Raw genomic sequence first — 23,005 nt, 5'->3', positions numbered from 1 at the left:
CATCCATCCACTGTGAATTCCATACTGGGAGCCACACCACATCCTAGCACACAGTATTAGCATTTTAACAAATTGCTCAAATATTTTCATCTCTGATGGACAGTGTGAAAAGATCTGAACGGTGCTAAATAGCTAGATAGGTCTGTATGGCTGACAAACAGAACAGTATTGTGTGTTATGGGGAAACCTTGGGATTACTAAAGACTTTTGTTAAAAGCAGAACTGCTCTTAAAAGAGAAATGCTGGACACAGCCTCCTTTGCTGTAACAGAAAATTCTGCCAGCATTAAAAACCAGCCATGAGAAATTTTTCTGAAAAGCTGTAACAGATTTTAAAGCCCACTGCTAAAAGCAAACAATTACATTAATGGAAAAAGTTGAACTTTTCTCACTCTTTCCATGGAAAGGCTTTGAGCTGTACACAACTTGGCCAAACTTAAAAACACCTGCAGCTTTCCATTCTGGACACATGCCTCAGAGTTAATTTAACTGTCAGCTAGAGATATGAAATTAGAACTTTCCTGATTTTTTTTTTGAGAAAATAAGATATTTCTGCAAAACTAAAAACATAAAAGCTACTAGTAATTGAGAACATCAGTTCCATAGCCTAGGGCAAGGCGAAGCCACTTAGCAGAGAATACAGTCAAACAAGGAATTCACCTGCTGTCATTTCTATAAGAAAGGCTAAAATATCCAGCAGCATTAAAAGTTCTGGTTAGAACTTGGCAGCTTTAGAAAAGTGCTGTGATAGTGAACATGCCACAGTCCCTCACAGCTCTTCCACTCAGAGGCATAACCACACCTGATGCCTTCTGGCTGCAGTAGCTGAGCAAAGCCTTCCCTGAAGCCACGTCTCCCAGGTGCTGAGGAACCCGGAAAAATATCAAATCTTTTAAGGTCTCTCAAGGTCCCTGCTGCTCCTATATCAAGTGTGATTAAGCAGCAGTCTGAACATGAGTACACAATATGTTGGAAGTTAAAAAGCATATTATTCTTGTAGCTAATAAAGACAGAAACAGGATGTGGAAAATTAGACAAAAATAAGGACAAAGTAGTGGATAAGGAGGTGGGACTGGTATTTGCTGGACTATTTCCTAAGCAACACAGAATTTGAGCATCAGCATTCCTTTTTCCTTTATTAAAGAGAAGTTAATCAGAGCAATAAACCTCATTTTTGGTGTGAACTCACTTCCACTGCCAAGTAGTCAATTTCAGCGGCAAGGAACACTGCAAAACAGAGGATTTCTGCTGCTGTAGTATCTAGAAATGTGTATCACCTGAGACAATGGCATTTTTGTTAGGATTTTTTTTCTCCAGAAGGACTTGGAAGAAATATGCATTTATATTAACCACAGCTGTACTTCTTTCTGCAGTCCTCTACTTTACACTTAGTGCCTTTCAACTTTTAGTCATTCATAAAGATATATCCTATATAAATTCTGTATTGTCACACAACCCCGAGACACTGAAAATATGACTTTAGGCAAGACCCTATGAAAATGCTGTCGTCTTTTGCACAGGTGCTTTCATAATACAGATTGCATTAGATTTTAGAAATGGTTGACAAAGTCTTACATTTAACATCAGAAAAGAAATTTTAAATTTGAGCTTTGTGGGGTTTTGAGCATTTGACTTACAACTTTAAATTTTTGTTTGTTTTGCAAATTACATCTACCAGAGGAACTGGCATGATACCCCAGTGCAGCCCCAAACACAAATTGTTTTCAAATTACAGCCAATGATTAGCTTGTTTTAGACACAAAAGTGGCTTGGATTGATCCCACTTATTTTAGGAACTTCAAGCATTCAGTCAAGAGACTGACCAATTTAAGATACAGCTGTAACTCTGTAAGACAATTTAGATTTTGAACAATTGAACTGCTTTCTGGAGGCACTTCACTACTCAGTGTTAGCTGAAACCCTGAAAGAAATTGTTATTACAATACCCAATGTTTTTAGTCTTACAAGAGCACAAAGGCAATATTGTCCTAGTGACTAGAGAATCAGAATATCACAAACTAGAAAGACCCCATAAAGTTCAGGATTTCTGAGAGTCTGATTACTGTTTTAGAAGCATCTAAGCTACCACCCACTGACCAACTCTATCCATTCAGACAGGATACATGACTTCCCAGAAGCTGGATTACACTACTCTTTCTGTAAGGAAGCAATCCACATATGCCTATTAAGTTCTAGCCTATCCTCTGAAAATATCAGCAGATTCAGCTTTTACTGCTCCTAAGCAAAGAAAGGTTAAAGAAGGCACACAAGAACTACTAGACTTCCTTGCAGCAGAGACACCAGAAATACATACTGCATTCCTGTAGCAGCCTTGCTAGTGCAAGGTATAATATTAGGTATAATAATTTCCTTGTTTATACTCCCTATTGTGTTTGCATGCTCCTATAGATGCCATAAGTTCCTTTTGACACAGATCTGACAGAAAACTTCTGCTATGGGAACTAGCAGAAGTGACTATGAAATCATACTAGGTTGATTCTGTGATTCAAGGAAAAGCTTTATACCTTCTAAGCACAGGCAGCCTTTTGTTCAAAAATGCACCTTGCATGCAATTAGTAACTACTTAATTAGTAATTCAATTCATAACTATAACTTGTACCAACTCACTTTTTATCTCTTGAAAGCTTTCTAGTAAAGATTTTATCAGCATTTAGTTCATTGATCGAACTATTCAATAACATTAACTAAAAACTAGCCCTAGGAGATAAACTCAGAAACAGCCCCCTTCATTAATGTCTCCCTGTTACCAAATCAATTTCAAGCATGTCAAGTGAGTAATTTAAATATTAACTATATAGTACCTTTTTTTTTTTTTTTAATATTAAATAGGTATGTGCCACAATGGAAAATGCTCTAGAGATACCTCAACATTTTTTACATTTGATTTTACCAGCTAGACATGTAAGCTATTTAAATAAAGCTTATTTTTAAGAGGATCTATTTTCCAGTAACACTTTAAAACCAATGTTACTTTTTCAGTTTTGTTTAGCCTGATTCACTGCTATGCATGGATCAGTATCAGCTCACCCATACTCCAGTTCTGTGGATTCACTTAAAAGAGAAGTTCTGGAATTGTCCTTAGAAGTGCCTTTAAGTTCCTACATTTTGGTGAGTTTTTTAAGAGTCAATATTAGTACTTGAGATGCCTTTTCAAACTAGTTTCTTTAAATTTGGGGAGGTGCATATGGAAGTTATTTTGGTTTGCTAAATTGAAAATATTTACTTTAAGCTAAAGTAACCTTATAGTCCTTGTTAAAACAGTAAAACCTATGTTCTCTTATTTTTGTAAAGAGGAGGACTCACATTTTACTTTAAATACAGAATTATTTATTAAACCTGTTTCCTGAATCACCATTTAGTTTTCCCATCTGTACCTTGCAACTGACTGACACAAAACTTATGGACTGGAGAGGGGCAGGAAGTCATGTGCTGCAGTTTATACAGGTTTAACCCCCAGTTTTTAGTGCAGACAGCCATTCATATTTCATTCACTTCTTTTTAGCTTCCCTTATTGTTGCCTCTATGCAACTCTTAAATGACCATAGAGATCAATATATTTAACAGAGATTGTAAAGAAACAACTGGATTCCATTTACATAGCCCCTCACTGTTTTGGCCAACATCTCTCTCTTTTATATTAATCATGGGAAATAGCCAGAAAATGGCAAATTCTAACAAACATACCCTTCTCCGTTGAGGATGACAACAAGGAAATGCATATTAGCTGGGCAATAAACCAAGAGATAACCTATGTTTTTAACAGTCACAAGAGTCCCAGAGGAATTCAGGAACTGGGCCATGGATCGAATGGAAAAAGAATGAGCAACAGCTGTTTTGTAATTTTATCTTGCTAGGGCAAACAAAGATAGAGCATGAGAAATTACTCCTAAATTTCAAGGAATTAACTCAATCTGGCACCTCTGAAGGAAGAAAACGGGCAGTGAAAGCCTAGCCCTTTTAGAAAAAGAACCAAAAGAAAATGCCATACTGTATTTACTAGTTTGGACTAAGTATTTAGGAGTACTTCTTTCCTGGTTTAGCAGTGCAACCTAAACAACACGAATATTAACAATGTATAAAACATGAAAAGCCATTCCCCCTAAACAAAACTAGGCATTATAAGCAAGTCATCTGCCATGTGTTGAGCTGCTATGGTGGTAAGTGCTTTTGATAGACTAGTGTATCTGCAAGTATTTTTAGATTTGTATCTCCAAGCATGTAAAATGTTTTTCTTTACTTGAATGCCATAATATCTCAGGAGAGTCCCTTTCCAAGCTGAAATTAAAATACAGAAGTACTTAGATTTTAACAAAAAAACCCTCTCATTACGTTTTTAGGCATGGAATCCCTTACTTACATGTATTTTCATCTGCTCTCAACTGTTTTCCACTAAATTATTACCAAAAGCCCACTGATATCTAGCTGAGTGTGTCAGCATGAAATTCTCTGGTGTACTCAGAGTATCATGTACTGTATTATTAAAAAAATAAGTTACATTGTAGGACATGGTCTCCAACAAGCTAGTTTCTGCTGGCCAAAGTTCAAACATTTCAGTTATTACTCAAAGACTCTGAATAAGCAGTTCTCACAGTGAATAAGCTCAATTAATGAAAATAAATTAAATCCAACTCCCTACAGTAGTCTTTCACTCCCAGTACAGACAGGGTATGTGATGACTGCTGAAGTAACGTACTTTACCCTGAGGGGAAGTTAGGGAAAGAGGCACTCCTGTACACAGTGATGCTCCAGATGACTGTGGAACAGTTTTTGTTAAGTCTAAAGGGGTTCTTCTTAATTCAGCAATTATGCAGTCCACGCTTCAGAGAACACCAGGAGAGCACGGAAAAACTAGGAGCCCAAAATAAAGATACACTAGAATCTTTCAGGCATGAGGAGAGGGCCTAAATGCAGTCAATTGAAAGATTGTACTCCTCTCAACAGGTATTTAACACTTAGTTATTTATTCTAAAATCACAAAAACACAGAGCAAAAGCTATTACTGAATTATTTTTATCTCTAACACTAAATATAAGATCTTTCTTCTCCTTCATTTAGAAATTTCTCTTTACAGTCATTTCTGACTTAAATTTGTTAAAAACTGTACTTCAACCTGTTCAGTGAGCTTACTGAAATTTTGGAAGCAGAATATTTCAAAGTGAGCATTCACATTTATAAATTACAAGCAAATTTGAATAGTGTATGAAAGAACCAAGATCAAATCAGAAATTAAAAGACAGTCTTCTACAGATAGATACACTGGACTACAGTTTAAAGTGCTTATCTTCCAAAAGGAATCACACTGCTTTGCAGTAATCCCTCTGCCAAAGCCGGCAACCTAACTGGCAGTGTTGTCTTACCTGAAACTGAGCCATTAATGCCAGTGGATTATTTTGACTGTTGTCAAACGTCAAAACATCAAAGATGCCAACACAATTAACTCGTAACCTTTAGGAACAAGAAGAAAAAAGGAAAAATTGCCATTAAACTTTATTGGTTATTCAATTTTTCCCCTAGCATTAATTGAATTATTTGATAGGATAAAAGTCATCACTAAATGATGCATAGTAATTTGCAAATTTCTATGCAGCAAAAAAGACTGATTTTACTATTTGATGAAATGCACTGACAGTATTCAGTCTACAAATAAATCAACACATTTCTAAACTGACAGTAGTGAGTCTGATAGTAGTTTGAGGATAATGTATAGGTCTTCACAAAATATGTTTTAAAAGACCTTTAAAAAACCAAAGATATAAGCTTTAGCACACTGCCTCATGCCAGTTGAGAGGAATTAGTAGCTATTTATGTACCAGGGGCACAGTCAGGAGCTGCCATGACCACAGAGCACAGGAAGGCTGAATGCTCTCATTACCTTGTTTTGCCTGTTACCAGAATCTTCGTTGGATCCATAACTCTGCACGCCAGTCCTGCTGTGTGAATGGTCCGTAAGGCAGAGCTGAGCTGTACAATATACGCCCATATCAAAGACTCTGGAAGTAACCCCGCGTGCTGCCGTGGCAGAGGCCCATCATGCTGACCTAGAAACAAAACATTGTAAGCATCAGTAGAAGGCTGCTGTGCAAAAAGCAAAGTACAACATCTCGAATTATACAATTAACTCACATATTCATTTCATTTAACTTCTAATAGTCCTTGAATGATACATGTATTTTGCTTTAAAGGTGAGTTTGGGAACAGATTTTTCTTCATTGGTTGGTTTCACTTGTGGTTTTTTGAAATTGTTGACAATTCATTAGGCACTATTATTTTCACTCTCATATTCAGGGAAATGATGTTTTGAAGTTTAGAATGAACACTGGTTGGAAATTGCTCAAAGTAGATGGCGTATCAAAATATGCAGGTACTGCAGAAGTAAAAACACCAGTATCCTGAAACAAAGAGCACGTACTACAATAGGTGCAACATTTTACCTTTTTTATTGCAGGTAGATCTACCAATTAAAAAAATTCTATTGTCAAATAAGAAAAAAAAAATAAGCTAGTTTCAAATTACATGGGCAAATCAGACAAAGATTTGGTGGCTAAACATCATTGAACACAACTTCACGTATGTTCTGCTGTGACAGCTCCCTGACAAGTCATCATTGCATGACTCCTATTCCATTAGTCATATGAAAGAAATGCATTGCTCCCCTTCCAAATGGATTTGTAGTTCTCCTTTCAAAAGTAAAACTCAATCTTTGCAAACACAAATCCTACATTACAAATATGTTTGAGTAATACTGAGTCACAGATGAAAAAATGAAGATATAGATAATAAATGTTATTTTAAGTATGATGTGTGTAATTCAAGTAAGCTGGCATTGTTTGCCTTGCACAAAGTTGAAGCAGAAGAAAATACATCCAGAATAGGACAGTACATCTCAATTTTACAAACCACAAGAGACATTCTAAGAGGTTGCCTCAGTACTGATTTTGCTAATTTTGAGACCAGTAATACCATCAGTATTAGGTAAAATCATGTAAGCATCTGACTGATTTCACTGTAAACTGACTGTGCTCTTCTCTAAATTTTTTTCTTTGTTTCTTTTGTTTGTTTGGGGGGTTTTGGGTTGCTTTTTATTTTTGTTGTTTTTGAGGTTGGGGGTTTCTTCCCCCCCTTTTCCTACACAATCATATCAACAGCTGTGCATTTGATCAAAGTAAGCATGGGTATGCTTGCATGTGTATGCACACACAAAATATATGCACAGTGGAAAAGGTGGAACACAGTACTGATAACTTTTTACTTGGAAATTTTACTGACTTTAGGTGATGAGCTGGGAATGTTACCAGCTTTCATTTGAGCTTTATTTTGTCCATTTTTGAAATTTTAAATTGCTTTTCAGGTTTAAGGTACTTTAGTTTAAATTATGAAGATCAAGATGCTGACTCCTTCAAAAAGCAGTATGCCTGGCAAGTCTCCTGAAAGCTGACTATAATGAGATACTGTTTGTTCTTTCTGGCCCCCAGATGAATCTTTATGCAAATCACTTCCCACAAAAACCATCATACCAGAAGTCTCATGTAGCAAAATTTTCCCCCTCATAATTCTCTCTTCTTCAGCATAAAAAAAACTATAATATAAAATGACTGAGGAGACAACCTCCTGTGAGCTGAGGCTCTTCACTACTTGCTGCAGAATGAACTTGACATTTGGTGAACAGCAACCTGAGTAATAAGTTTAACAGGGATGTGCATGGATACTCTGAGACAGTTACATCTGTAAGAAGTGCAGAATAGAAATATTGCTACAATATCCCTAAGAGAGAGAAAAGCCAAAACTTGGCAGTTACTTTTCTGCATGCATAACAGCACCTGCCCTTTGATTTTCAAATTACGGCAATGTAACCAAGAGAATATCCAATATACACTGAAAGACCAGAGTCCAACACAGCTTCTCCTCATCTATCAGAAAATCACAAGCAACATCATTTTAGTACTGGAAAAACTTACTTGAGACTACAACCAAATCTAGGCTGCTCCTTTTACACCAGCTGGCTGCACCCCAGATTCACATATACTAAACATACAAGCTAAAACATGGGAAGAATGAGCTCTGAAGTGCCTTCTTACATATCTATCTGTTCAAAATAAGCACGATTAAAAGCACTTCAGTTGGCTGCAATGCTAACTATGATGTATGCCCTAAGAGGCCCATCAGACCTGCCACAGACAGCACTTGAGCAAGGACCCAAGGAGATGAGACCCAAAAGCTTGCTCTTCAGGAGAAACCCACAGTTAAAAAGTTTTCCAAACAGTGCTGAACACAAGGAAAAACATAACAAGAATATAAATAAACATTACCCAAATGATCAGTGTTACTTGAAAAAGAGGATTTTTTTTAAGAGCTTCCATGGTTGATTCACAAAGGCTTCCCCCCACAACAGGCTGACTCTATGGTTACAACAAGCAAAATTTCAGACTGTGTCCTTCCCACTTACTGCATGGCAGATTTACCTTTCTCAATAATTTCATTTCTGTGATGTAGAACACAGCCACTAATGGAAAAGATTAAACATTTAAAACCTGCCATTTCAAAAACAGAGATTGCCCATTATTTTTCCTTGCCACATTGGGATAAACAGAAATAAATAAATAAAATGCTGACAATTATTTTTTAAGTTCTGTGGTATGCTGATGACAATAGAACAAAAAAATTACCCTCTATACTGGTGTGCATGTGTATATCAAGTTTTTGCCTGTTATAAGAACCATTCAAATGAAATCTTATTCTCCAGAGCAAGTATGAATCCAGGAATAGTCCTGGAGTGGGAAGTAAGACCTAGGAACACCAGCAGTAAGACCTGATTGACATCATCAGGAACTGCCAGAGAGCACACTAAGAAACAGCAATTCTCACAAGTTATGAAGGGAAAAAAAAAAAACTGTGAAAGATTTAGCTGTTTACTAAATTGAACCTCTCAGGCTTGTAAATCAGTTTTTTAAACATTTAGAACTGAATTGTTCACTGTTTACTTGGTGTTCCTAAGTAAAAGTATTAAAAACAAGACAAATGCAGCAGCCTTCATTTCTCCTTCAGGGAAACTTGGTGTTTGGCTTTATATTTCCCAGCTTTGAACATTCAGAAAGGTCCTGAACTACTAGACTGCAGCATTATTTTTTGTAATAATTCAAAAGCTACTGAAAACTTGAACTTACTTTGAAAAAGTTGCCGCTTTTGGAAAAGGTATTTTAGGATAATTATTAATCACATTTTGTCTTGAAAAACATCATGCTGACTTTCAATATTCATATATTCTTACTTCTCATCACACACTATTCATCTAGTCATCACACAACTTATTTCTTTTTCAATGGAAGGGGTATTTTATGAAAAAACGTTCAGCACATGGGGATGCAAAAGCTGTAAAGTCAGCAGTGAAGTCCATTTTTGCACATGACATACTACTATTAATGTGTCAAAAGCAAAGCAAGTTTCCCGGACTGTGCTTATCTTAATCAGAAAGTATTTGTTTGCTGAAAAACAGAGACTGTGCTGTTGAAACTCCTACTAACAGCATGTACACCAACATTTAATCACTCAGTGTTTTAAAAGCAGACCAAAGGACATATCAAAGGCATGCTTATCTCTGCCAAATACAAAAACTCATCAGGACAAACCTTTCTGGCAGCTGTCAAGAGTTACTGTTAATTTGCCAGGATTCTCTGGCTGTTAAGTTTTAAAATACATACATTCAGAATTTGTTTTACCGTTCACTTATTGGACTGTTAAGAGCAACATTTCAGTACTTTCGGGTTAACTTGCTAATGCAAAGAACATAATTTCAGCAGAGATAAATGCACTAATATGGACTATAATCTGAAGCTAAGAAATATAAAAAAAGGTGGAAGAACACCAAGTAGTTCCAGAACAACAGATTTAATGCTTAGAGTATGAAGAAGTGTTTTGGGCAAATATAAGAAGTGAGAATAAAATAAGAAGAAACTTTTCAAATAAATGCACTTTGAGTAGCAACTAATTGAAAATTCAAATTCCTGATTTTAAAACATGTGCAAATTTAGTAAAATATGACAGAACAAGATTAGATTATCACACTGTACCATCTGAAGGAAGAGGAGGTATCATCGAATAAAGAACACAAGCAACAAATTCTACTGCATTCAGAAGTTAGAGACATTAGTTTACAGTATAAAAATAAATGTAAGCTGCTATTTTTCTCCCCCACACCAAATCTCTACCAAGGTATTTCTGTAACAGGCTCTGTAAATAACATGGCAAGAAGAAAACACTCAAGACTGACCACATTGACACCAGTGACATGCAAGACAGCCACATAAACCATAATCCTCATCTTTTAACTATCAAGGTCTCATGTTGCCAACTGAAGTGTTCAACATAAATAAGGTTGCATACCTGAAATCAAATTCTCTGAGTTCACTGATCAGGTTCACAGTGTTGTGCCTCCTAAAACCTTTAAAAGCAATTGTACTAATCTGGGCCTCATGCTGCAGAGTACCCAACTTCCATCCATTCCCCTGCTTCTCTTGGGAGTCTCCTCTAGGCAGGCAGACGGCCAAGAAACTCTGTGAGGGGATGGAGAAAGGATCCGTGAAGGCAGGTAATTCTGAGAAATCAAGTTATAGGTATGCAATCTTATTTTTCTTTCTTAAATTGCTCCTTCTACTGAGGACCAGACAAGAAAGCAGCAGTTATTTAAAAAAAAAAAAAAAAAAGGCCAAAGCAAAGATATGCAGAAAGATTCCGCAAAATTTAGGAATTCAGATGACTATTCTCCTAATTTATCTACAAAAAAGAGTGAAAGAGCAGATAGTAAGTGTCATAGTCAGGAGACAGATCTTCCCTTCATATCCCTGTAAGTTCTGTTGCAACAGCTCATTTTAATTAAATAATACTTTGGTTTGAACAGACATTGACGTCTTGTTTCCAACTTTCCAGATTATTCCTGCCTATTTCTGCCTAAAAGAAAGTTGAAGTAGGGTCCAGATAGCCCATGAGCATGTTCCAAAGACACATACACTAAAATCAGCTTGCCATGAATACTGAAGTGTATAAATATAAACAAGTAGAATATTCTATTAGTCTCCAGTGATTTGCAGCCCAGAGGTAAATATCATGTCTTTGCAGTCCCCAAATATTTCTCCTCTATGAGTAAGCCCACTTGCCCCTTGAAACCTAGGCAAACGTCCACAATAATCTGTGAAAGTTCCATGACTTAATTATCTCTACACAAGTTTTGAATTTACTACATGTCTAGTTTCATTGGTAAGTCCTTAGTTTTAGGCTGGAAGAAATAAAACATTTTTTATTCATTTCTTCATTATTCCAGATGATTTTTCAGACCATATTCCAGTCATTTTTAACCCCATTATATTCCACTTTGCTGTTCCTTATCCAGCTGTTCTACACCTGTCTCCTCAACTCCTTCGCTGTTCTTCTAAACCTTTCAAAACACATGAAGAGGACCACGGCTACAGATAGGAGTCTATCAGGCACACACATCTTGACTACAACATCTACCATTTAGTTGCTCTTTTCTTAATAAGCTATATCAAGCTATTTCCTATTTACAGCTATTCGGCATGAGGACAGTATTTTCTTCTTTTCTGTGGTCTCAGACCTGTTACTGAGTGGCAACAGTCACAACAGAGGTCATCACTTAATGTTTAAAGCTAGTTACACTTTTCCTTTGACCACACTGGCTTACATTGCATCACCTGCTATATTGTCAGTAGGAGTTCTAGACTTGTAAGATCCTTCCTGCAGTCAATCACAATTGGCCTTGGTTTCTAACAATCCAAATAGTTTGGTACTACCAGCAAACTTTGACAGATCATTTATCTTCAGAGCAAACAAATGAATGTATTAAGAAATACAAATCCCAGGACACCTTGTGATCTTCACTGTTCACTCTATTTCCAATATTCTAACCAGGCATTACCCTAACTGAGAACTTTCTCTGCCACATGAATACTTAGGTACTTTTAAAGATTCTATTGGACTTGACTGAAAACTCCAAGGTCTTATCTACTGGATCTTCCTCTAAAGAACATTGATAGATTAACGAGACATGACTGCCCTTTATAGGACCAAAACTTAATTATTTTCCAGTGTGACAAAAGAATGCGTTCCCAAGAATTTTATTGCAATTTCTATTATTTTATCTAGAACAAACATCATTCTTCTGTGATTCTCTAGAGAGATACAAAAACATAACAAGGACTGATTTACATGGAAATTGAAAACCATGACTGGGAAACGCTCAGAAATCTAGTCCTGCACGTAACAGCCATTAACCTGGCAGTAGATCTTGCAGTTTAATCTCATCAAATTAGTTTCACATCAGGCTCTTTGAATCTGTAACTGCACTCTCTGATTCGCCACAGGGTATGACACATCACTAGGGTTTCCTCCATCTGAGATACTACCACCAAAATTAGTGGTGGAAATCAAGTTCCATCTCCACTTATACTGGTCATCTCAGTGCAAAGTCAGTGAGAATTATGCAGTATGTAAGGTATTCACAAGTCTTTGAAGGTACATAAGGTTTCCTTCAAGCCCTTGAACATATTCACACACTTCAAAACTGCTATACTCTGATGTAAGAAAAAACCAAGTGAAGTTCTACATCTCAACCTTTGAAACACTTTGAATTCACAGCTGAAAGCTCTAATTTCAAAAGGCACAAGAAAGAAAAAACCTTAGCTTCTGTTTTTCTTCATATGCTAGGAGCCTAAAGATATTTAGGGAAGATCTGCTGTAATTAAAAAAAAAAAAAAAAAAAAAAAAAAAAAAAAAGGCTACGTCACAGTCCTCTGGTCATCCTTAGTGCTGGATACAGTTTCAAGGCTGGTCCTGCATCAAGCAAGAAGCTGGTTCAAAAAACCTCTGCGGGGTATTTTTCTACCTTAAGCCTTTCTGTGATTCCATTCAGCAGTGACCATCTCTCTTTCTCAGCGTGGCACTACTGTGTTCCAAACATCTGACTGCAGAAGCATATGAGCTCTACTGTGCTACTTGCTGAGCCATAGACCATCGTGCAACAGATTTTATTTCAGAATGTTGAACTAGTTTTAGTGACTCCATTTAAGTTATGTGTAAACATGATAAAAAAAATTCAGACCTAAGATGTGAAGTTGGTATCTGAAAAGAATATGGTACAGGGATTTTTCAATCCATTTCTGGTCTTAAATAGTACTACACATTTCAAACCATCAAACATAATACTGTTGAGTTATTCCTCGTAATACATAGTGAGGAAAAAATCAGCAGGGTAGAACACCTAAACAGCAAGCATCAAATTGGCATAGCGTATCTTTTGAATTTTGGACTCATCACCATTAAATGTTAGGCATTACCTGCTGACAGACCTGCAATAAGGACACCAAAAATTCCTGGCTCCCAATTTTGTTCCAACTTTTTTTTCTTTCAAAAAGCTGCAATTCCCTTACATGTTGACATCAATGTTATACTTGCTTAGTAATTAAAAAAAAATTTACAAAGAGGAGGTGAAGAAGAGTTCTCTCATATCACTCATTCAGTATGACAGAACTGATTAGCCAAAAAATTAAGCTGAACAAGTATTTGTGACCAGAAGTTTACTGCTGAAGTATTGGAAACAGTGTACAGAAATATTTATGATAGTGTGGTTTCCTTACCCCATTTCCGTTTTGTGAAATAGGAATCAGCACTAGGGTCATTGAAGTGTCTGCTCATCATAGTCTCTCCTCCAGCATGAAAATCATATGCAAACACTAAAGCTTAAAAATAGAACAAGTGATATTTATTAATTCAAGCACATTTGAAGATAGTACCAACACATCAGCTGGGGGCAGTGGAGGTGTGGGGCAGTGGGAAAGAAAAAAACAAAAAAAACTTACAATGTTCTCCAAAAGCTTTAGTGGTAAACACTTCACGCAAAGTTACGATATTTGAGTGCTGAATCTTTTTCCACATGTCAACCAACACCATGCACTTTGTGTTAACAAGACGAAAACCTAGGAAAAAAAATTAAACCCATGGTTTAAAGTATAATGTTTAGAATGAGAAAATTTTACTTTACCATATAATCTGAAACTGCTGAGAACCAAGCAGACACAGAAATATGACTGGTATGCTTAGGAATGCTAGTCCTACTGAGACAACTTAACTTCTCTCACCATGTATCCTCCGAAGGCAGTATGGCAGGTCATCTTTACTATTGACAGCTTTATAGCACGATGTAATGTAGCCAAAGTTGCTCGTTTTCTGTATCCGATTGGGCGGTGGCAGTGGTTCCAAAGGAAAGAGACTGTGGTAGCTGTCGACTTCCGCAGGAACTGCTACAATCAGTTTATACACACAAATACATTAGGCCTCAGCTGACTTGGAGAAAGTTACTGAGAGGCAGAGAAAATTAAAATTACTTTCACCAACATATAAATTATCTCCACCATCTTTTAGGTGCATGTGAAGTTGAAGTTTGCTATTTTTGCTTTAATACCAGCACACTGGTAGGTTTCTAGAAGTGATCTTGTATCAGTGAAGTTATAGAGCTAAAATTACTGTCTTCAGAAAAAGCATTACATCAAGTAACATCAACAGAATAAAGGGACAGTTCCATCTGCCATCTTCTCATTTACCTTAGAAATTCACCCTTGTGAATGGTATTTCTCTGGGGTTTTTCTTACACTGATTCAATAATAAGCACCAATTTCCATGCAGACTTCATACCACAGTAAGAACCCCATTTTTATCAGAAAAAAAGTGCATCAGTCTTATGTGTTTTAAAATACTGGTTTAGAAAACAGGAAGAGAGAAGTGCTAAAGGTTTACAAATCACATTAAGAGATTACCTTCACACTTCATCTGGATTAAAACACTAAACTGCATTTTTATAAACTGCATCATTATTGTATTATGCACACATTTACAAGACAGCAAGTAAAAACTGTTCAAATCAAACTGCATAATGTAAACTCCCCAAAAGCCAAATCAAAGGAAACAGTATATGGTTCTTTTGCCTGACAACTAGTACAAAGCCTTCTCTGATATACTAGCCAAGTCACTTCAAAACAAACTGCTTGGCTAGTTTACATATAACCTTTGAAAAATATATGCATCATTTAAAGACATACCTAATATCTACAAAGTAATACAAAACTGTTCTTCACAAGGCTTTACTGCCTTACTGATTTTTCCTTTTTCAGTCATTTGAAGTATTCCTAACTGTTAAGGAGTTCCAAAACAGAAGAAAATTACAATAGAAGATGAAAGAATAGTTCGTATTTCTTGAATTTTGCATTTGGTTAATAATGGCTCAGGCCAATTATTAAAGCTCCATGAAAAATAAAAAATAATTGGCATTTTTGCAAGATTTTATTAATGTAGATGAATGTGCATGGTTGCAGAAAAAACATGATCACCGTTTCAAGTTTTGAGAAACACTTACCAGGAATATCCGCCTGATCAATCTGGGCCATAGTTATTAAGTGTCTGTTGATGAGTTCCTTAAGGAAAAATTAAGTTTTGAACATTATAATTCAGCTCATTATTTTTGGTAATTTAAGAAAACACTGTCTTTGAAGTACTAGCTACCTGTACTAAAACAGAGAATTGATGCAAGTGTCTAGGGCAGAGAGGGTCAGAAGACCACTAGCTTGAAAATTTGAATGATGAAATACCTAAACTTTTGAAGAAGCTTCAGAAGACATTTGCTATAGCTGGCACTGACAATGGCACCTACTAAAGTAAAGCTGAAACAAATAGCACTCACAGACAGCCTTGAGATGATGAGCCCTGAGAAGAGCTCTTCAACTAACATATACTGCATACAATTCATTTCAGTGGGAGACTTTAAAACTGAATAGTATTGCAGCTTAAAATAATTCTACAAAAATAAACCCATGCACACCGAAAAAAACCACATCAGTAATAGCACTGAGCTAAATAGTAAATCATGGCACACAGATTAGATTACAGTCATATAAGTTGTAACTCACCCCACTCTCTGTTGTACTTCACCTACTACAAGATTTGATTTTTCAAATTCTCCACAGAGAAAACTGACTGCACAGATTGCAAGTGTCTATTTCTCTTCTACCATTAGCAACTTTCTATCTTTTATGAAGATATGCATTTCTCCTTTAAACTCTCTACCATCTTACCTGTCTGAGCTCATCTGCCATGAAGAAGGAAGGTGCATTTGCTTTTGGCTGCATGTAAGCAACATGAGGAGCAGCTGGATGATAGATGTGGTAGTTTGGAAAAACCTAAAAATAAAATATTTCAAGAAGCTTTTTAAAGTCCTCAAGGATAAGGTACATGAAGATTTTTCTCACTTTTTCAGCTCAAACTACAGAACTATGCAATCCTCACGTACCGTACAAGTTACAAATACATTGTCAGATACGCTACAACTTTTTATATGGTATTCGCGTCTAATGATTTCAAGGGAGAGGGAGGTATATATGTATATATATATGTACATAGTTATTTTAACAGTTTTGTAACCACCTTTTCCTCACCACTGTAAATATAAAAGCTATTTTCTATTAAAAAAAAATCTGACTTCTTGATGTTTTCTCATTATGTATGTATCCACTGAGACATACAGAATGCTTTCTTGCTGCTGCTGTGTTAAAACCCCAGAAAGCTCTACAGAGCTGTACATAAAAAAAAAAATTCTCTGGTCCTTATATTTCAGTGATTTTTGGAGAACTAAAATAACTAAAAGGCCTAATCTTCATACAGAATAAGCAGTTTATAGTCTTGAAAATAATATCTGTAGTATCAACCAATGCAGCACTTACAAACTCCAGACAGCTGTGCATTGAAAGCCAACCTACCATTCCTGTGAGAGGTGCTGGAGTTGTATCAGTGTAGAAGTATGTTGTTCCACCCACTGTTTCCTTCTGGATCACCTGGCCAGTAGATGGAGGCTGAGAGACAGCGTTAGTGACAGACGCAGAGGCACTAGTAGGCACCATATAGTTTGCTGGGTTAGGAGTATGACTTCTTCTTCGAGGAGCAGGAGATGTATGAGGAGTTATTTTGGGAGAATGAAGAGGAGAAGATCCTGCTGACAGTGACATTCCTTAAAGAAACACAAGAAGATATTCTTGATCAAATCTGTCATCAAAAAAACTTAATTTCAGAAAAGCAGCCTCCACTACAATAATATTCTGAGCAGGTGAGAAACATAACTCTCCATATAGATATAGAAATCCTTGAGAGATAAAACAGCAAAAGCATGACTGAACAGATATTTTCCCAAAAATCTTTGCTTACTGTAGAGAGATAGGGCTTGGGAACTTACAATATACACATGAAGAACTGAAATGAAAAACATAAAAGTCACTGAAAGGGGAAGCGAAGTCAAAATAATGCTGTGTCTAAGAGGTAGTTCATTCAACTGCAAAAAGATAAAATATTAATGACTATATAAGTGAATGTTTACTTAACAGTTACATGAGCAGTCAATGGAGTTTGCTTAGCTGTAACACACTTCACCTAATTATGCATGTACCTTTTATTAGAACTCCAGAACTATTAATGTTTCCAGCAATACAGCACACAAATAAGTGTGTTAATAATACACAACATGCTATTATTAATAAATTCAGGGGAGTAATTACCTATTTTCCTGCAATTATTACATTCAAAAATCATCCTAAAAGATCTATTTAATATGTAAAGGTAGGTAACATCTCATGATATGAAGTCTATTAAGCCACTCTGCTGGGATTTTCTAATTTATTTGAAATTATTTTATTGGCTGGTGTTCACCTTTAACATTACAGGGGCAAGTCTACTGACACCTGAGAAATTCTGCTTCTAAACAAAGTTTATCACTGAGAAAAACAAGGGTAACTTTTTTGCACACACACTTTTTAGTTACCAAACAGTCCAATTACTTCAACAGTTATTGCATGCAGAATTCTCAGATTTGCTTATTTATAGAAATTAGGTGTAAAATAGACATTCCAGGGTGCTGCTGAGGAAGAGATAACCCTTCAAAAAAACTCCTTGCAGAGTGAGTTACTAGCAGAAGATCTGACATATTCAGGCATTCAGATTAGCACCAAGGAAAACATCTTTGAAAGTCATTACTGCTCAGTTCAGTCTGGGATGTACTTTCTCTTTTAGACAGTCAGAATTGTATTAGTCACACTAAACCTTTTTCTTGAAAGAAGATACAAAACTTTCATATTTAACATTCTACTGACAGCTGAGAATTTTTCTCTAATTAAGAACTGTTAGTTATTACTCAGGTATCTGATTAAATTAATTCCACAAGCTCTAGTAACCAGAGTAATTTAAGCAAATATTCAACTAATGAAACCAAGACAAATTTTTTTTGCACTTTTTAGCTGCATAAACTAGTTGATTTAACTTCAATCACAAGTTACTGTATGCAGAGTTCTCAAAATGCATCATCAGTAATGTGTAGGAGTGATTTCACACTTGTATCATGTCCCTAAATCTCATCCCTCCTACATTTCATTTTTTTCTTTTGTAAAACAAAAGACAAAAGCAAATAAGTTTCAGTATTAACAAGTAAGCAGTAGCTTGGGAAAAATTACTTTGAAGCAATATTATCCTAATTAAATTAACAGAGTATTTGTAACCTTTCATTTAGCTCCTCTCATTTACTCCTTTAGCATCTCAAAAACCCTGTTTATTAATTCAGCACAATTCTCTTTTGATTCTCAAAAGTGAAAAGTTCTAACAAAATGAACAAGATTTTTAAAATGTAACTGTGGTAAAATAATATGCCTTTCTTTTTAACTGCATCTTTTAAGTCACTTATTCTTTTTATAAAAGTGTTGAATATAAGAATATGAAAGGAAAAAGTCTGCACTTTTCTACGCTAGAACTTTTCTTTATACTAATACACATACCTGTGTGTACATACACCTTATAGATAAGCAGTATTGTAGAATATTACTAATTGGTGTACTAACTTAAAGAGTGAATTACAATAGGCACTACAAAATGGTAACATAAATAGTCTCCTGAAAAATCTGTTCAGAAATTAACTCTATGACTGTAGAATGTTACGTATTTCGAAAGCACCAATTTATTCTACAAAGGAGAGTAAGTTTTCATGAAGGTAAAAGTTACCTTGAGTGACTGAGTAATACTTCAATATTTCAACAGCTACTGTAGATTTACATTTTTAACAAAATACTAAAATACAAATTAATTCTTATTCCACTGGGGGGAAAGATCAATTTCAAAGGAAACAATGTATTAACATTAAAAGCCAAAGAATTATTAAAATGACCATTAAACTGAAGCAACTCTACAGTCCATCATATCTAAGAGTTCTCTTCATCTATGGAAAGTTACTGACATGACTTTTTCACTCTATTCCAATAAAGCAGTATTAACTGAAGTCCTTGCAAGCACATTATCCCAACCAAGACAGGAATAACTGGCTTCAAGCGTAACTCAATAAAACAGCCAACTGTAGGGATCATGAAATAAAAACTCAGCAGCCTTCATATACACTGATGATACATATTAACTGAAGAGCTCTCTACTTTAAAATAAGCACTATATGTACAAGACAGTAAGTAGCATCTTACAGAAAAGTGAAGACCTGCAACTTGCTAAAATTATACTGTGACCACCTACTACAAGTTTCCCAGAACAAACAAGATCTCTAGTGGTTTTTACAGATACAATTTCAAAATTCCACTTTAAAGTTTTACTTTTTAAAAGAATTTATTTCTGCCAAAGAATGGTTACCCACACAAATTCTTAATGTCTTTGCACAGGTATTAATGCAAGATTTAAAGAGAAGGATCCCAGCATCCCACTAATCCTTTCACATGGCCTTCCAGTCTAGTTAGACCTCACTTTCAAAGGACATTGAGAGTTCAGCGAAAATCATCTGGCAGGCAGAATATATGGCCTCCTTATTTGCCACTATGCATACAGAGTTCAGGAGATGAAAGAAGCTTGACTAGAGTTTGGTTTTATTCTACTAGAACAAGATACTACACACACCATGAGAGTTTTGCTCCTCGTGCCGTGGTGGGTACGGACAGGTTGAGACAACAAATACTGAACATGATAGATTCTTCTGAGAGACTTCCATTACATTCTGCACAATCTAAATAATTATTGAAAGCCCAATGTAACAAAAAAACCTGAAAAACTCTTGATACAGTGAAACTTACGCACATTTAAGTACTTAATGCAGATAATAGAGTGCACAAACTCAAGCAAATATCACCAACTTCATTAGTTTTTCAATCAGTTAAAAGCATACTAAAATTAATATTTAACCATAACAAATAGAATTAGATGAAAATAAAGGAAAACAGTTATATTAACAAGTGATTATATACTCCAACTGACCCATACTCAAGGAAAAATATGTTACTAAACATGCAATAGTAACAACAGAACCATGCCTCACAGAATTAGGCTCATTTTAATAGCACAACTTATATAAATGCCTGTTCTTCTTAAGGGCCTAAGAAAAAATGAGCTTTTAAAAATCCACTTACAATTTACATATATATATATATATACACACACATACACACGTATATATATATATACATATGTATATATACACGTTTGCATCTCTCTCTCTCATATCAGTGATCCTGACAAATAACATTAAGCTTTCCCTATGAGAGAGTTCAAGAGTCTCCTATATTAAAATTCAAATGTCAGCAGGAATACTATGACAGACATCAACAGCCTGTTTCAAATTGTCCCTCCTGAGACTTTTCTACCAGAAAAGGCAGTTCTTCATTGCTTGTCTTGGGGAATCTTAATATACTTAATGAAGAAGTCAAATACAATCTTAAAAGATTAACTACAAGGGGAAAGGGCTTCTTTCACCTTTATGTCTAAAAAGAGGTGGCACAGTATGCAGCTGTCATGGTGTCACACCAACATGGAAATGGTTGTGGGATTTGAAGATCTTTTCCCAACATTCAGTGATTGTGCAGGCTACCTACACACACATAGCTCCTGATGCTATTCTTTTTCCATAAAGAGAGAGATCATACATATCCCTCAATTCTTATATTTTCATTTCTTGCCTTGTTTTTTATTTTTGAAGTTTCATTGTGACTGAGGAAAGGGAAATGGCTTTGTAGCACACAATGTATTTGAATTAAAAGCTAGGCTGTATTTTGAATCTGAGAACTCACACAGATAAAATCAGGATCAAAGGGCATTAAGCATGATCTCTTAATGACTCAGTATCTACCACTTTTTGATTTAATGAGAATTCGCAACTTAGGCAGGATGTCATTAAGCTCACATGTATGCAAATCAGTTGACCTACAAACCTAAAGGTTTAAAAAAACCCTTGACGTTTTCCCTACGCACTTGCTAATTTACCATATCCCTATGCCTCTAGTGCTTATAACACATTCAGAGGTCAAAAATTTAACATTTAACATTTAATCACTTTAATCTTCCGTACTTCAGAGATACCCCAGACTACTAGGTAAATTTTTGAAGAATGACAAAGCAAAATACATTATAATATCAGATGATTTCAAGAACTTAAAGTAGCATCCTTAAATTCATTAACTATTGCTTTTTACTGTAAGCTTTCTATCAGGTCATTAGCACTGTAGCTGTGTATTTTCAAGTTAATTAAATCTGCTTCACTGCCTAAACAATTTGAGTCATCAATTCTTTCTCTTCAGTTTTAATTGGGAAAAAAGGATCATTTTAGAGCCTCTTTGCCTTCTGTTCTTACATTATTCTGGAACTGCTGCAGAACTTCATCTGCACCATATTTGATCCCAGAGGCTGGAATAAGCTCTTGGGGCCTTCAGCCACACAAACCACCTCAGCTGTAAGTGCTCCATTTCCAGCCGGGGCTGTGGGCTCTGACTACACTCCTGCAGCTCATCACAAATGGAGACCTGCCAACTGGACACAAGCACAAGGACACACCTTCACACTCCTGCCTCCTAAGCCTGCAGGTTCAGACTGGCAGCAGAAATGGGATCTCCCACATTCTGCATAAGCTCAGAACCTGACTTGGACTAAACACAGAAGTAACAGCAATTTGCTGTTGCTTCCATCAGTGAAAAAGGCATCATTGTTCAGGTATAACCCACATATTTTTCACTACTGGGGGCTCTACATCTGCTCTCTCTCAAGTTCAACACAGCAATGATGTCTTATCACTTCTTATCAATTTCTTTCATACACAGTGTTGCATATTTTAATGACACTAACACTCAAATGCAACTACACAGGACTGGGCAAAATAAGCTTGTTCATCAAAGTTAGATATGTGAAAGAACTTACATTTTTCTATCATCAAAATGGAAACTAAAGGACTGCTTTCATAATTTAGCTATTTTGTTATGGGTGAATAAAACTATGGAAGTCTTAAATAATCCTACTACATTTCCTTATTTCTCATGAAATTTTGATTTCCTCCAGTACCCTGTAAATTACAATAAGCAATCAATCTCACATAAATACTTAAATCTGCAAAGTTATTCTACTGAAGAGTATGCATTCTTTAACTAGAAGGAGACTTATCTTTATTCAGAGGAAGATTCTTATGAACTCTTTATATAGGTTTCATTTGAATTTGTTTTCACTTATTGAAAGCTAACATATCTCAACGATTTTATCATGACAACTTCTGAATGCATTTCAGTATTTTTTATTCTGTTATCCACCATGATCTAAGTGGTTAAGTCTCCCCACACAAAGATACTGCTGTCTTATCCAAGAGCCTAATTTTTTAGAAAGAGCACCTCCTAGCTGACCTTGAAGTAACAGGAATTTGTGCGGATGGATCCTGTTGACAGCTTTAATGTTGACATTTAAATAAAAATAAATGTCTGTGAGCAGTATTTACAGAGGACACAGGTTCAGAGAATTCTGCAGTCAGAGAAGAAAAAAAATCAGAGAATCCAATGAAGATCTCTACTTTGAACTATATTTTCATTTTAGTTATACAGGAAGAGCAGGGAAACAAGCCAACTCTGCTTGAAGTTAGCTCCTATGAATACTCCCCC

General features: G+C 35.8%; 1 protein-coding gene across 12 annotated transcripts in view; it reads right to left on the bottom strand.

The window, feature by feature from the left end:
* The window catches only part of PAN3 (poly(A) specific ribonuclease subunit PAN3), a 79,222-nt gene that overhangs the window by 11,727 nt on the left and 44,490 nt on the right, over positions 1-23,005 (bottom strand). For 10 of the 12 annotated variants that reach the window (XM_066313119.1, XM_066313122.1, XM_066313127.1 and 7 more), the window contains 8 exons: positions 16,829-17,076; positions 16,148-16,252; positions 15,433-15,490; positions 14,162-14,323; positions 13,883-13,999; positions 13,661-13,762; positions 5,893-6,058; positions 5,378-5,465 (listed from right to left, as the gene is read on the bottom strand). In XM_066313119.1, coding sequence (XP_066169216.1) covers positions 5,378-5,465; positions 5,893-6,058; positions 13,661-13,762; positions 13,883-13,999; positions 14,162-14,323; positions 15,433-15,490; positions 16,148-16,252; positions 16,829-17,076 — 1,046 coding nt within the window. Of the gene's footprint in view, positions 1-4,713; positions 4,869-5,377; positions 5,466-5,892; positions 6,059-13,660; positions 13,763-13,882; positions 14,000-14,161; positions 14,324-15,432; positions 15,491-16,147; positions 16,253-16,828; positions 17,077-23,005 lie in introns of all 12 variants that reach the window. The other 2 variants (XR_010742926.1, XM_066313120.1) reach the window with 2 other exon arrangements.

This window comes from Sylvia atricapilla, chromosome 2 (genome assembly GCF_009819655.1).
Source record: "Sylvia atricapilla isolate bSylAtr1 chromosome 2, bSylAtr1.pri, whole genome shotgun sequence".
NCBI classification, from domain to species: domain Eukaryota; kingdom Metazoa; phylum Chordata; class Aves; order Passeriformes; family Sylviidae; genus Sylvia; species Sylvia atricapilla.
The sequence above is the reverse complement of the archived record's forward strand: the minus strand, read 5'-3'. Positions and strand labels throughout refer to the sequence as shown.